The sequence below is a fragment of the Sturnus vulgaris genome, chromosome 3 (assembly GCF_052056855.1).
Source record: "Sturnus vulgaris isolate bStuVul1 chromosome 3, bStuVul1.hap1, whole genome shotgun sequence".
NCBI lineage: Eukaryota > Metazoa > Chordata > Aves > Passeriformes > Sturnidae > Sturnus > Sturnus vulgaris.
In genome coordinates, this window is record NC_142245.1 from 45991394 (window position 1) to 46007549 (window position 16156).

Genomic DNA, 16156 nt, shown 5'->3' on the forward strand with positions numbered 1-16156 from the left:
ATGCAACAATCTCGCTCAAAATGTTTTTTCACTCTGAATCATAAAGCACAAAGCTATTCTATCAAACCCGTAAGATCTTGAGACTGGGGGAAATTGTCAATGAAGTCTGATTATTACCAGTAAATAATACCAGTTTCTAGAAATCTTAAAATGTCTTGCCAGAAGACAAATAAGAAAAAATTACAGCTGTGCTGCATCTCTGCTTGAAGATAGCAAATCTGTTTTTGCACATGTTTTAAATATATTCGATAGCTTATTTTTTATTCCTTAATAACTATCAATATTTATAATCTCCAACACAAACAAAAACTTGTGCTTTGGAATTAGATGTAAGTGCTCTTTCATAATAGCATCTATATTAAGTCATAGCACTTTGTGAATTGTATCTTTTCCTCATCCAGAAAGTGCCTCTGTATACATGTATGAGAATTTAAAATGCAACAGATGAAAAATATAATTCATACGCTCATCAGTTAAGTACTTCTCTTCTAACTAACCAACACAGCTTGTCACTTTCTGTAAGGACTTAATCTACAAAAAAGAGACATCATGCTTTGAAAAGATAACTACAATACCTCATGTTCTGCCTGGTACAGTTTTACAGTGATGTTCCTCTGGAATCCCACCCCATCAGCCTCATAAAATACCCCAAGGCTGGTAATGACAATGGGGTAAAGTACACGGAAGTTCACACTGACGATTCTATCTTCAGACAGCACAGAAGGTGTGTCCTCAGGGAGACTGAACGCTTCAATTTCCTGATTCAAAACTGTATGAAAAGGAGAGGCCAGAGGTAAGGTGAGAAAAATCCATAGTTCCTGGATATACACAAAGCACACTGCCTACATGCAAAACATTCTGGTTAATTAGCATGGTTCACAAGTACACAAGAATAATCAAGCACTGGAGGAAAAGAAAATATAATGGGCTGCAGACCGCAGCAAGAAAAATTTCAGTGATACAGCAACCTGCAGGCTAATAGCAATCGCAGCTCAATGCCTACATATCCACAGGAAAAAAAATTAGAAACACAATAAATGCACAGCAGGAAGACAAAAATGCTATTTGACTGCATGAATACCTGCATATTAGCATAATAAAATAATTATTCATGTATCAAAATGCCACACACCTCCACTTAATTCAGCTGCCTGCTTTTTGGCATTATCACCTACCTAAGCCCTGAGGTACCATTTATACTTGGGAACAGTGGATGTTGTCATTCAAAGAGAAAGTAACAGAAATTACATTTTGCGTTGAATCATGGCTCAGGTGCCTAGCAGACCTTTGTTAAATGTATTAAAGAGCAAATATCAAGTAAAATACAAAAGGTGACAGGAAAAATTTACAATTTTAGTTAGGAATTTCTGTATGGCATTTAATTTTTCCCCCATTTTACATCTCTTAATTGTATTCTCTCTAAAGCAGAATCTGAAAAACCTATGTCAGACTTGCACAGAGTCACCAGACAAGTCCATCTGACACTCAAGACTGTCACCTTGCTATTTTCTTGAGATTTGACACTCTGCCAGGTCGTTTTGTCTCTCCAACTTCATTTAACACATAGGTCAAATAAAAATGTATTTTATATGGGAGAGACGGTCTGGTGACACAAGGAAAATGCAAATCCATTAGAAGTCAATGGCCTCCCGTTCACATGCCCAAATACCTCTCCCTTTCTGGCCTGCACACGGTACTTACAGAAAGGTTATGCAACAAGTTCTAGGAGGTATTTGTTTTCAAGACTAGCTGTCTCAATTAAACTCCCCAAATTACTCTCAGAAAAGATGACTAGCTCTAGTTCAGACCACAGAATATTTAAAATTTAACTTCTATACCTGGGTTACTGATGTTCAGAAGTTTGCAGGAGTAGGGGTCTTCTCTGTCCTTCACTGGCACAGCACAACCATGCGCACCTATTATAAACTTCACAAGGACACTAAAATAATTTGCTTTTATTAACACCAGTTCTCTTCCCTCCTCCCTCCATCTTCAATAAACTTAATTTTATCACCGTGGCCTGTCTTTCACAGGGTTAAGATTTTGAACCTCTTAAAAATCAGCAATGACAGTTGTTATGCAGAGCAACAACATGAATCCCCTCATAGGAGCTCAGTTCCAAATCCATGTCAACATTTTACATTATGAGGTTGCGAGAAGATTGGCAGCTAGAAATGAGATCCAAGACAGCCAGCACACTAAACAGAAAAAAGGCCTAAAGCAAAACTGAAGGATCTCAGAGACCTGCCCCTCCCACCCTGAATTTGTTACTTAATTCAAGATCGTTTAAATACTACACATTCAAAAGTCAATGAAAAAAATAGTAAGAAAAAAGATACATAGCATCAAAGGAGGAAGGAGGATTCCAGGCTATCTGTTACAATGAAATATTTCCATTTTGGGTTGTAGCAAAACAAGAGGTTCCCCTCCCGCTCCAATCATAGTTATTCCATACGTAGGGAGACATCAAGTAGTAAAAAGAGCAAGGATCCATCTTTTCACCTAGCAACTAAATGTCTTCCCAGAACTCCATATAAGCTATGAAAGGTCATAATTTTACATGACTGAAGTGGCTATCCTGCGCTCCAGGCTGCAAGGTGACACCAATATGGGAACAGCAAAATACTTTCAGTGGAAGGCAGGTACCAAGGTGTGAGGACGGCAGCGTTTCCAGGGATGAGCTGCAGCAGAACTTCTCAGCAAAAACAGACCTGTCTGTGCACTGTCAGGTCTATGCAAGCAATCAGGAAGGGCCACTCACACTGCAGCAGTTTGGTGCACTTGGTTCAGTGGGAAATAAACCTGAACTTTACAGTTGGGGCTGTTTGCAAGAGTTTTCGTGGTTCTTTCACCAAATGCAATCCTGCCTGCTTTCAAGAATCCTGGATTATCAAGGATTCAAATTGCACACTGTATATTGCAACACAAAAAAGAGAAAGGCTTATAATTCACTAATGGACAGTTGCAAGTAATTGCAAGAGCAGTGTATAAAAGTACATATACAGTGTATAAAAATTACAGCCCAAGGCAAGAAGTATTCTTATATACTATTAAGCAGACTTTAAAAAAATCTATCCGAGTACAAGATGCTCAGAAACAAGTAAATAAACTAGGACATACTTTCAAAAGAAAAATTATTAAATCAAGACATTTCAGCATTACAGTCCTCACCCCCTGCCCCCCAGGCCCAAACCACGAAACAGCAGAGGTGTTACCGTTGGCTCAGGGCAGGATGCTGTTTCAGGTGCCTGAACCAAGTGCTCCTTATAACACTGCGTAGTTCATGATTGTGTCGAGCTGACAAAACACCGACAATAACATCATAATGTTTCAGCTTCCACTGAGGAAAGAAGGACAGTGGACCTAGAAGCAGAAAGTGACAAATATTTACTTTATGCACATATTACCACAGGCCTGAGCTGCAAGCAATAATTAAAATTCCAGCCTTCCAGTACTTAAAGGGGGCTTACAAAAAGGAGAGGGAGCAACATTTTGCAATGCAGATAGTGATAGGACAAAGGGAAAGAGTTTGAAACTAAAATAGAGGAGACAGAGATTAGATGTTGGGAAGAAATTCTTTACTCAGAGGGTGGTAAAACACCGGCAAAGGTTGCCCAGAGAAGTAGTGGCTGACTCATCCCAGTAAGTGTTCAAGGTCAGGTAGGATGGGGCTTTGAGCAACCTGGTCTGGTGGGAGTCATCCCTGCCCATGGCACAGGAGTTGAAATCAGATGATCTTTATGGTCCCTTCAACCCAAACCATTCTGAAATTCTGTGATTAAAGGACATCTCAAAAGCAAGAGAACTGAAACACTAAAACCAATCAACAGAACTACTTTTGCATTCTTGGTTCGCAATCAGAGAAACATCTTCAATATGCTAAAACCTTCACTAACAGGTCCATTTTCTCCCTTCTTTCTAAAGTTGCTGAGATTGCTGAGACCATCCTTCTGCCTTATAATTTCAGTGTGGGATCTCAAGGCCTATTGTTTCTAACCCTTTGAAGTGGAACACCACTCTGCCTTCACACAGGGTGTCACATCCTACACAGGGGAATGCTCTGGCTTTATTCAAAACTGGATGGCGCTGCCAATACTTGTAATCCAGGATTTCGTCTGTGCTGTTTTAATTTAGAGCTCATGAAACCTGAACATGATTTCAAGCAGGATTATGACCAGAGGGAGACCTGAGCTCTGATTTAGAGCCTGTAAACAGTCAAGCAAGTAGCTAAAGTGCATTTGCTTAGTTTAATCTATCAGACCTCCTAGAGTTAAGACAGATTTGTATTTAGTTTTAGCAAAGGATTGCTTCCCTCTCATCTCACTATGTTTTCCATTGGGCTGCAGATAAAGAAAACAAATGCAAGTGAGTGCGCTTTAAACTACTGCATATAGCATAGACAAGATTTTTTAGAATCTGATTAAGAGACTAAAAATACTCCCAAGTCTGTATTGTGAACTCCCACCAGAAGGAGTTGAATTATTATCCACTCTACCTTCTGTACCAGCGTCCCTTTCTCCTGTTTGAAGCTGAATAGATGGGTTCTTTTACACTGCTCACTAACCTAGGACTTCACAGCATTTGCCACAAAAACTGCTGTGGCCAAATCCCACCAGACATCCATCTAGTCTTATACCCCATTGTCAGTGTTCAGCACGCAGTGGAAAGGCCTTGGCCTTGCTCTGTTCCATGCCTGAATCAACATCAAGTTTTCAGAACTTTTGTTATTGTTTTTTAGGGCTATTGAAAATACCCCTGACTCCAAAAGCCAAATAAAACTGCTCTGGAATTGATTCTCAGAACAATGCAAAAGCAGAAAAACCACAGAGTGATGTTTCCACAGGTAAACCTTTGCCAGCCCATTTCCCACTAAATATTTCAGTTTTAAGTATGCAAACACTGATTTTCTATAAGAAGGTTAAGTTCCACCATTATTTAAATTAATCTGTACTGAGCTACAAGATTATCAATTACTTAAGCTGAATATTAACCTATTAAGAGACGCTTCCATCAACTTAGGCTCAGAATGACTTAAAATACCAAGCAATGAGCCATTAGTTCCATTCTTCATTTTTTCACAGAAGTCAACTGTTGCACCTCTTACAACAGCCATAATTGAATTGGTGGCAAGGTTTAGGAATATAATTTGTTTGCTACAGAGCAGCAAGTCTAGTGCCCTATATAACACCTGAAAAAACCTGTAAGTCAAACACTCTTCAACCAAAATACCAATTTAGTTTTCCTTTATGCTGTTAAATATCATTTATCCAGAGGCTCTGAATATCCTTATAGGTCATTACATAGCCAAAAATCACAAGCTCTCCAAGACACCAGAGATACATGAGACAGGCATATGTTTATGAAGTACAACATTATAGCAAATTCCTGTGTAGCTATGTAATTCATGCTTACACATCCCATTTTCCCTTGTTCTTGACTCATTCTTCAGCCTTAACTCCAAGCCATCCAATATAAAGTTCATAGGTCTAGTATGCTTGTAGACTGTAGATGAGGTACTGTTTACACGGATTTCTTTTTTAAAACATCACTTTTAATAAGAAGCAGAACCATCTCATGAAACACAAAGAAAAATAAAATTAAGGGCACAAGTCTATGGGGTGACGATTCAGAACAGCATAAGTTAGCTTGAATTAATTTTAAAAACATCCAACTAAAAATAAGCTATTCAAATCAAATATACATACTTTTAATTAGTTTATGTTTTAAAATGAGTGAAGCTTTTCCTTATGAACCATCCACATGGGAACAATGTTAATGTAACAGATGCTTCAGAATTAATACCCTATTGCTTTTAGAACAGCATTGCAGTGGTCTATATTCAGAAGATTGTCTGTCTTCTCTGTCACAAGAATTATGTCATTTCACTTTTAAAAGCACTGAAAATGAAAAAAAAAAGAAAGCTTACTTTGACTAGTAAAGATTTCTACTTCCTATGGAAAAGTAGGAATAATGCTAAAATTTCAGGAAATAGATTCATATGTGTTTCTCTGAAGTTGCACTATTTAAAAAAAGGGAGATAAAGGGAGAAGTACAGGGCAAAATACTAAGGCTATTATTAATTTATAAAGATAATTCCTATATGTGCATAAATATTCTCTGATGCAGCATAAGAGAAAACATTGCTGACCTCAAAGTCAATAGTAACAATTTAGACAAGCAATCAGTATTTGCCACTTACTTATCTTACATTCTGTTTTTGTGCACTTTTAGGACAAAATTCTAAGTGACAGACTGTATCACATCATATATATTGCTCTTACCTGGAACTGCTTGTGCAAGAAAATTACTTCTTTACATTTTCTGATTTCAAAAACAAGAACAAACTGTAAATTCTGTGGTTCGTGAAGGGGGTGAAAAAAAGAAAAAGGAAAAAAGCTACATATCACATTCCATTATAAACCCTAAAAGTGTTGTGGACCAAAGGTCTGGAGAAGGAAAGGAAGCTTTCCAATCCAAAGTTCCCACTATCACTGTCTACCTTGCTTTTGAATTCTTACTTATTCAAGGCTGCACCTCGGTTGCATTACTCAGCCCAAGACTTTGCAGTAGAACCTGAGACAAATACACAAAGCCTACCTGTTAATCCACAGCAAAACCTACAGAAACATGAATGCAAGCAGCCCTCCCTCAGCTGCTGAGGTCCATTTAATTCTCTACAGCAGCTGTCAGCACTAAGTCTGTCAGCCTTAAGTCTACTCAGTCCAGTCTGCCAGAACCTTGTGTCACACTGTTTATGGCAAGCTCCTACTAAAGCTTTCTTGGTCTTTAATATTTGTAAGGACTGGCTTCCATACATCTGACCATACTTGTACTTTTATTGGTACAGATTTTCATCTCAGCTTCAGAAAGCTTTCACAGGATTCTCAGTCACCAATTTTCATGAAATGGATGAAAGTGGTGGTCAACTTCCACCTGTCTGTCAAGCTTGACTGAGAACTAGCAACACATCAAAGTCTGGGAGAGATACAGGAAAAAGCAAACAAGTGCATATGTAGAGTACAAAGCTGTGCCTTTAGAAGACACGGCTAAAGATGCAGAGGTGTGTGTCCTGCTGAGCTGCCCATGGAAAGAGGTCACACTGACAGGCAGTCTGCTGACCCTACTCAGATTCTAACCACCTCAGCAGCAGTCAACAGCTCTTGGAGTTTTTCAAATTCCCAAACTACAAAGATGAACATGCATCTCTTCTTCCCATGAGACTGATTCTCAATAAAATGTCAAATTAGGCAATTAATTATATTTGCTTCATTATAAGGAGATGAAAAGAGTGAGAAATCATTTAGCTTGATTTTGTCAACAAACACAGTCTTGTTAAATATATCTCTATTGATGAGTCCCCAGTCAACTACTAAATTTGCCAGTCATTTTCAGTGAAATTTGACGTAATATGCAGTCCACAAAGTGATTAAGTCTCCACATTCCATACAACTGGAGTGGACAAAGGAAAGACTCATCATTAGTGTGTGCACTGAGAAACACAGCAGTGTAGCCTTACTTGCAATATCAGGCACCAGAGCACCTCCACTGGACCCTGCTAAAATAAGTGAGCTTCACGAAAGGCTGGGCTTTGTATCTTCTGCTACCAACACAGTTTTTTTTCTCTTTTTTTTTTCCTGAATAAATCAGTGAATGGAACTAAGTAGGCTAAGCAGAAGTTATTTAGAATATTCTCAACTAATCCACTTCATAAAATAAGACTAAAAAGGAACAACACCGCTGAAATAAAAAACCCCACACATTTTTATCTCTGCCTATTCCTGTGATTTTGGAACCATATTCCTGAGGTTTAATACTTTCTTTTTTCTCTGCCGCTTTGCGAAAGATCCAAACAAACGTGAAGGAATTAATTCAATATAAAGATTTGTATTCACAGAATGCTGACACACACAGAAAAAGAACAAACCAAAGAGCAAAAGCAGCTCTTTCTCCCTTTTAATCTACTTTACTTAAGTAATCTGCTACAGCTCATCTGCTGATTACATTACATGTTTTGCTGCAAGAAGAGCTACCTGGCCTCCCTGCAGTACCTACTTCACCCCAGAGCTAGAAATCACCAAGATGTGCACCCCTGCTTTCTGCAGTACTCTGTGAGGCAGACAAGCTTCTATATAGGATTTACAGATTCAAAGAACAAAACCTCTGCAGGCAGAGGTTTCTGTTTGTTTTACATCAACAGCATTCCTTAAAAGAAATAGGACAGCAGGGTCCTTCTGAATTGCCAAGTGGCAGTAATAACAGTGGTGGAGTGATGATACCCTAATTATATAATACTTGAATATTTCTAGACAAAACTGGGAACAATGGCCAAAGCATCAGAAACAAAGTCAAAAGAAACAAAGCAAAACCTTTTTGCAACACAAACTAATGCCTCCTTTTTTTATTTTGTGGAAGGAAGGGGTGGGGTTGTGGCAGGGCAGGGGAAGCAGGGTACAGCACCTTTATCTGATGAAAATTGGCTACCAATCCCTGCTGCCATGGAACAAAAGCCTGCTCCCAGGGAAGGCTACTTGCTCTCTTCTGGCTGTTCCACTCAGTGGGCAATTTAGAGGCTAACTGTTGAAAACCTTAATTCAGCCAACTCTGGCAGAACTGGTCCTCTATGCCCCCTGCTTCAGTGCCAAAATACAAAAATGCAATTCCAGTGCCACTCATTAATAGTTTGCAATGTCTCGGACATCTGTCTACAGAATAACTGAAAACCCTAAAAAAATCCCAATTCATTTGGAAAATACCATCAGCTTATTTTGTGAATTCTTTGTCAATTATTTTGTGTCCATCAAAAGTTAGGGGACTGTTTTATGTTGTGGGTGGCCTATCTATGAAAAACCATGTCATACTTAGAGATGAAGGGTGGGGGACAACTAGCATTTTAGGCACGACTGCACATCTACTGCCAATGCCAAACCTGACCTGCCGAGTTTCAGTTTCCAAGGCCACCAGTCTCTAAGTCTTTACACACCTACAAAAGATGAAATAACTTTGTGACCAAGCATGCTACTACCTGACAGACAGGACTATCAGATTTCAGACAACATCCTTTCTTAAGAAAGTCCCATATTTTAGCAAAACTTCACCTCAGAGCATCATTGTTGCCATATTTTGGTCCCATTAGACCAGTGCTTGAAGAAGTACATGCTGAGCCACAGGACAACAGATGGCATACAAGCAGACTCTAGAAAATGTTGGGTTTTAAGCTGTTGCATAATTGTTCACTAGTAGAAGATCGACTCTCACAAATCCAAAAGGGCCAATTTTTAGCTGCCACCCCCCCCAGAAATGTAACAGGAATAACAACTTAAAGGGCATCAGCATCAGCCAAGTAGGAGAAGATTACACAGAATGTGTGGAGCTTTCTGATAAGGCTCTGTAGCTGAAGTCCTACAGTGAGTAACTTCCTACTCAATAAGATTCGTGCCATCAATTAAAACACACAATTAGCAATGATTCCACCTGGAGTGCTAAAAGCAGGTCTGTCTGTTCCTTCTCAAGTTTCTGAGGTCATTTTATAATTAGCATTTATCTAAGACTTTTAGAAAAAATTAACTAAGCTTCCTACTCACAAACTTTCTGTGGCTAGCACTTGTTTGTAACCAGTTAGACAAGGTTTTCAATTAAACCTAAAAGCATGTTCCTGAACAAATCTTGTTCAGAAGTGTGAATTACAGTCTCAATTACGGATGAACAAAAAACAAAGCAGGAAGCCACCAAAGTCAGGACACTAAAAGAAAGGCCTTTGGTCTCAGGATTGATCCTATTTATTTTTTTTCCAGTTACTGAGAACTGCCTACAAGAAGTGTACTTTATCTTCTGTGACACCAAGGTAAATGTGATCATGAACAGAGAGAAAGTCTGAATACTCCACAGGGAGAGACGCAACTGAGGGCCAAGAATGCAGGCAAACTGCAGACCTTTCACAAGGGGTAGTTAAAAGGAAGAGTTTGTTACAGAAGGTACTTCCAATAGAGGAAGAAAAGTAGATGGAATGAGTGAAGACTGCAGCACTGTTTACATTTAAAGACATCCGACCACCTATAGATAACAAAACTGTTTTCTAGAAATGGAAAGCCTATTTTCCGCTATAAATTAGAAGTACCTGAAGTGCTCGACTTAAGAAAGCAAAGGTTTAAAACAGACACCTTTGACCTCTATGGTTACATGCTGAAGAGGTACTTGAAGGAGGATAAAGACCCTTTTGACTGAAAGACTTAAGAATTACAGGACATAAACTAGTTGCAAGTAAGCTTAGGCTAGAAATGAGAACATATTTTTAATCAGGAGAACATATTTTTAATCAGGACAACAAGCCTCTGGAACAGGCTCTTCCTAAGACTGCTAGGAATCCAAGTGAACAGACAAAAAGCCACCCTGAGCCTTCATTAAATAAATGTAGGTTGCCCACCAGCCATTTTACAACAGAGACCAAGAGCTGCTTAACGGAAATAGAAAACAGAATTGCTGGCTGGGGATGTCTATTCCAATCCTGTGTGAGTCAATGAAGCCAAGGCAAGTAATCACTAAAACAGGTTATCAACTTTTTGAAAGATTTCCATTTGAATGTGTGGTGATGATTATTTGGGAGGGTAATTAAAGTCCTCAAAATGCAGAACTGCTGCTCACTCTGTCTTTGACCTCTACTGGTAGCTAATTCTGCAACTGTTGAGATAGCACACAATTATTGTACACAACTGCACAGAAACAACAGAGAATATACAAATTATACATTTTTATGTCACAGCTATTGCAAAACACTGCCCCATGATAAGATTTACTTTTTATTCACACCAGGGATTCCAGGTGATAGGTAGTAAAGAGCAGCTGGACTAGTAAACAAGGAAAAAAAATTACTCAAGTGAAACAAGACTGGCTTTATCAGGTACTACCAGACCCTCTTAAGTAGTTTCAGATTCAAGAAGTCTTTTAATAAATAGGGACATTTCTTTCTCTTGTATACAAATTCACTAATGTTCCTAAAACACTCCGAATTATAAAAAAATACAACACAGAAGATATCTGAGGTCCCTTGGCTCAGCCAAGGCAGCCATACCTACATCTTGTACATTTTGTGGTACTGGGAAGGCTAAGAGACAGATTCTTCCTTAAATACCACGCAAGGATTGGGCCTACAAAAGGCAACACATGTACAGCATTGAGCATTTTCCTACGGATGACATATGTTCTCATTTTATAGGTGGCATCGTTATTCTTCTCTTCAGTGTGAATACACTACTCAATAGTAACTTTACAACAGTATTTATTTACAACTAAATAAATCCTGCACAAAAATTATATACTTGTTCTTTCAGTATTAAAAAACCCCACTTACTAAAAATCCTAGTTATCCTAGCATTATCCAATGCAGCATGGTTTTACAGTAATGAATGCAAACTCCAATAATAACTGCTTGAAACATGGAAACTGAAGAGCAAAGCTACTTCTCTCCTTCCGCAACTCCCAAGTGGTGCCTTCCTCCCCCTCCTCAGGGCTGCTCTACCTCAGAAATTCCCATTAGGCCTTTGTGTAATGAGTTGGGCAGTGAAGTGTCCTTTGACTGGACCGGGAACCAGTCCCACCATGGTTAAGGTGAGGGTGACACTGACCATGGGAAGGAACTCCTGCTCCTGACCAAGGAAGGAATAACAGCAGGACTAATTGGTCATCTCCTGACAGGCCTGGAACATTCCTTACCTGAACTGTACCCTGAATGGAACAGACTCCATAGTTACCAGATTTTTGAAAATTCCAGCAATTACCAGCCCAGATTGTGTACAGGGTCAAAATTTATGGATGACTAAAGCCAAACATCTAAATAACCCTAAAAACTGGTCCTGAATGAAGCCCTTTGGCTCTCATGCACCACAGCAGGCTGCCACAGCGACTCCCTGAGTAGGATTTCTCTCAGAGCTCACACTCTCCAGTTTGCAAAGTTCTGAGGATCAGCACCCAAAATTGACAACAGAGCCCTGGGCTGAAACTTTCCATTCCTTGAGGATCAACCCCCTCCCACTGAGAAATGCCAAGACACTTGAAGTGAGTGTTTCACCGAACTCGAGGGGAATTTTAAACAGGTATATCTCTACATATTTACACTCATACATCCTTGTATATAAATGTATCTCTGTCAGTGTGTATGCATGTGTGGACTGACTTTGATGCTCTTCTGCCAGTATAGCATGAATGTTGCCATCTTGGATGTACAATGAAGTCACTGTAGAAATTATAGTAAATCCTATCACTTTGTAAATGTTAAATTAGTCAATGATTAAGTGCTGCTAAATCCTTTAGATATTGATCATTGATCAAATCTGAGACTAAGACTGGACCTAGCTGCACCTCAGCTCCATGAGTTTAGAAAGTAAGGGGGTCCACTCTGAATCTCATGACTCAACAGGACGGTCTCCCTTACCCTTTTGCGTCTTCAGCCTCTGTGTAAATCATTCTACATGAATTCTAACTCAGTTCTTCCTTTCTCAATCCAGGAGGGGTTTTTTCCCGTTTTTTGTTTTTTCCCTGATCCTCTTCCCCATCCCTCTGCAGAGGTGGGAGGCAGCAGGAAATAAGTTGAGTTGGCTGCATGGTGCTTAGCTGTGAGCTCAGGTTAATTCCAGGATATATCTGGTTTTGCTACTACCTTTGACATTGACTCTTTAAGCAACCTAAACCACTCATTTGTGACAAACTGGCATCTTTGACTGGATGTCAAACAGAAGCACAGATTACTTAAGAAAGCACGGAATAAGTCCAAGTTCCAAATTCTCAGAAGAACAGGGTTGTGTTAACTGGCATGACTACAGCTGTGAAAGACAGCCAAAGGTGACCGGGGCCAGATAAAGGATGGAAAAGGAATTATTTGCAAAATGCTAGGAACCTGGTTAGAAGCTGCTTATCAAGATAGCAAGAATAACAATAAAAGGGTACTATACCTAAAAGAAGAAATAAAACTCCTAAAGGCAACTGAATTAATACTGTCGTTGAAAATGGAGCAGCTGCAAAATCAGTTAAGGAAGAAAATGAGAAAAAAAGTTGGAGGAAAACATCAGATTTATGTTTATGTGGGCTTTCCATCCTCCTGACATTGTATAGATTAGGAAATTACTTGTATACCCTGAGGAATGGGATGAGATGACCCTGATGACAGCAAACTGAGGAAAGCTGATTCTTCATTTCCCTCAGATTCCTCTGAATATGAGCTCAGACCCATCACTAAAGCAAAATACATTCTCATTCCTGTTGGCCCTCAACAACTGACAAAATTCCACACAGATACAGGAGCACAAATTTCAATATTGATGCAATAGGATAAGGAGAAGGTGGGTGTATAACTTGGACAGCACAGAGTTAAAATCACTGCAGTGAATGGACGAAGTGTTATTCGCCAAAACACAAAAGTTAATTTGTGGCTCTGGGCGAGAAGTGAATACTGTCTACTTGCTTTGCAGTGGAAGATCACAATGGAACAACTTTGGGTTTCGATATTTTGAATACCCAAGCCTGGCGCCCGATGGTCAGCAGTGTGTGGTCCTTCAGTTCAAATCTTGCCCCTAAACCTGACAGAAACCAGGGCACACAGTGCGTGTACTTTGTGCAGTGCCTGCACTCCGATCCAGACTACCAAGGTACTGCAAAGCTCGACTCCTGCTGCGGCACGAAATGGAAATAATTCTGGGGTAGCAGCAGACTTAGAAAAATGGTACATTATTTCCAGAACCCACTATACAATTCACCCACTTGGCCAGTCTGAAAACTGGGTGGGAGGCGGCATCCAGCAATTGATTATCAGCTCTTAAATGCCAACACGGCCCCAGTGAGGGCTGCAGTACCCAATATTGCAACTTTTAACAGCTGCAAGGAGCCACACACCATGGACAGCAGTGCCAGGTGTGACAGATGTGTCCTTTATTGTCTGTCCCCTTGCAGGAGGATAAAAAGAAACTTTCTTTTACTTTGGAAAAGTTCACAGTATACCTTTAATAGATTTGCACAGTGATATAAACATTCACCCACAATTATTCATCCCATGTTTGCTGAACTTTCACAGACGGTCTCACTCCCTTAAAACGTGAAACGGTACAGATCTATAGGTGATATTCTAATTAGGGGAAATTCCCTTGAAAAGGTGGAGCAATTGGCAGCAGCAGCACAGCAAGCACTACCCAAAGCAGTAATTGAGATGGCACCCAAAAAATGTCAGGGACCAAGCAGAGAATTAAAGTTTCTGAGCACTTGGTGGACGGGGGTAGTGTGGTAATTCTTCCATATATCTTAAGAAAATAGAACATTTGCAAATGCCACATTCTAAAAAAGAGTAACAGCAGCTTATGGATACTTTAAGGTACTGGAGGAAACATATACCTAGATTTCCTATCATTTCTCAACCACTGTACACACTTTTAGGAAAGGAAATCACTTTGCAATTAATTAGTCATTGATTGAGTGCTGCTAAACCATTTAGATATAAACCTCTGATCAAGCTGGAGACTAAGATTGGATTTAGCTGCACCTAAGCTCCATCAAGAGTTTGAAAAGCAGGTGAGCCACCCTGAACGTTGTGACCCAACCAGAGTCAACCCTTAACCTTTCAGTCTTTGGTCTCTGTGTAAATTCTAAATTAATTCTAGCTGGAGTTCCCTTGGGATGTTTCATCCATGCAGCAAGCAACAGAGAGAATCTTGATATCCAAGTTTGTTAAGCTGCTCTTTTACAAATTTGTGTTACTCCTACTTTTGCCAATACCTTTAACAGTGATTATTTAAGTGACCTAAACCACTCATTCACAGCAAAACCAAGTGAGAAACTTCTGGATTTTCTTTAGAAATGTTTGTTAGTGGAAAACGCATTTAATGCAGGAAAGGTTACCGCAAGATTCCACACTGCCACTTCTAACTCTAAATTAATGCTTTGAAGCTCCAAAACACCACCAAGAAAGAGGAACAAAACCAACCAGGTAATTCAAACGCACATCAGGCTAGAAGTCCAACAATTAGATCTCCCATTCTTCTATAATTCAAGTGTGGCCACTGCTGATGTGATATCCAAAACCAGAATACGGACAGAGGGACACCTATACAACTCTGCAGCCTTCAGACTACGCAAATGCACTGACCTTGCTCCTTGCACATTTGCACTATTAATTGGCAATCAGCAGACCCTCGTTTCCTCACAGCTGTGCACACCCTGCACGGGAAACAGGCGCCAGTTGCAGAGTGTGGCTCCATTAGTGAACAGGCTCCTGGGTCATTAAACAGCTCTAAGCACACCCCAAGTTAAAAAAAACACCGCTATGTGTTCACGTACGGTATTTTTTAATATTATCAAACAGCACCTGTGGGTAGCTGACAAAAGTTTCTGTTCAGACGGATGCCCGTTTCCTCAGGCATGAAATTTGTCGCCTGAAAACTGCACCTCATTTTATAAGGAGCACAAGGTAAGCCCTCAAGGATCGGATTTCACTTGTGTTGGATCATACCCGGTCCTAGGAACAGCTTTTTACAGCACAGGGGTTTTAAAGACCGCTGAGGCAAACACAGCGCAGTGCGAAGAGCTATTCCTAGGACAGGGAATGACGCGACACGAGCGGGATCGGTGAGAATTTCTTCCCCGCGTGCCTCAGTGGGAGAAGAGGGCGCAGGAGGCGCTCGGAAGCGGGAGCTGCTGCCCCGCACCAGCCGCAGCCCCCCACCGCAGCGCCCGGTACCGCCGGTTCGGCCGGCGGAGCCTGCGCCGCTCCCTCAGCTCCACGGTACGAGACGCTGCCTCCCGCCGAACCCGGGGGCACTCCGGCGCTGCTCCCGCTGCCCCGGCCACAGCATCCCCCCGACCCTCCCGTCCCCTCCTCTCCCGCCCTCGCTACCTGCCCCCACAGCCCCGACCTCTCCTCGCCTGCGGAGAGAAGGTGCAGGAGCCCAGCCCGCCGGGATGCCCCAGGCATCCGCCGCCGCCCGCCCCTCTCCTACCTGCCGGTTGGCTCCCGGGGCAGCTCAGCAGCAGCCAGAGGTGCAGCGCGACCCCGACCACACAGGGGCACAGCAGCACCAGCCAGTTTCGCATTGGCCGCCGCAGCCGCCGGCCCCTTCCCCTTCGCGCCGGCCTCCCCGAGCGGCGCCGGCGCGACGGCCCGGCTCGGCCGCCCGCGGCTCCT

The 16156-nt window shown here is 41.1% G+C and overlaps 1 protein-coding gene and 1 long non-coding RNA gene across 4 annotated transcripts in view; one reads left to right on the top strand and one right to left on the bottom strand.

Annotated features, from left to right (window-relative positions):
* B3GALNT2 (beta-1,3-N-acetylgalactosaminyltransferase 2) overlaps positions 1-16137 on the bottom strand; it is a 31532-nt gene extending 15395 nt beyond the window's left edge. The window contains exons 1-4 of one of the 2 annotated variants that reach the window (XM_014874813.2): positions 15972-16137; positions 3216-3363; positions 1839-1939; positions 576-769 (exon numbers count right to left, since the gene is read on the bottom strand). In XM_014874813.2, coding sequence (XP_014730299.1) covers positions 576-769; positions 1839-1939; positions 3216-3363; positions 15972-16065 — 537 coding nt within the window. In that variant the 5' untranslated portion in view covers positions 16066-16137. The remainder of the gene's footprint in view (positions 1-575; positions 770-1838; positions 1940-3215; positions 3364-15971) is intronic. The other variant, XM_088161522.1, reaches the window with a different exon arrangement.
* On the top strand, positions 665-12269 carry LOC148224320 (uncharacterized). 2 transcript variants are annotated; one of them, XR_015802370.1, is made up of 2 exons: positions 665-793; positions 9792-12269. It is a non-coding gene; the product is annotated as an uncharacterized LOC148224320 (long non-coding RNA). The 2 variants fall into 2 exon arrangements; XR_015802369.1 differs by lacking the exon at positions 665-793 and adding an exon at positions 3359-4843.
* Positions 16138-16156: the final 19 nt, after the last annotated feature.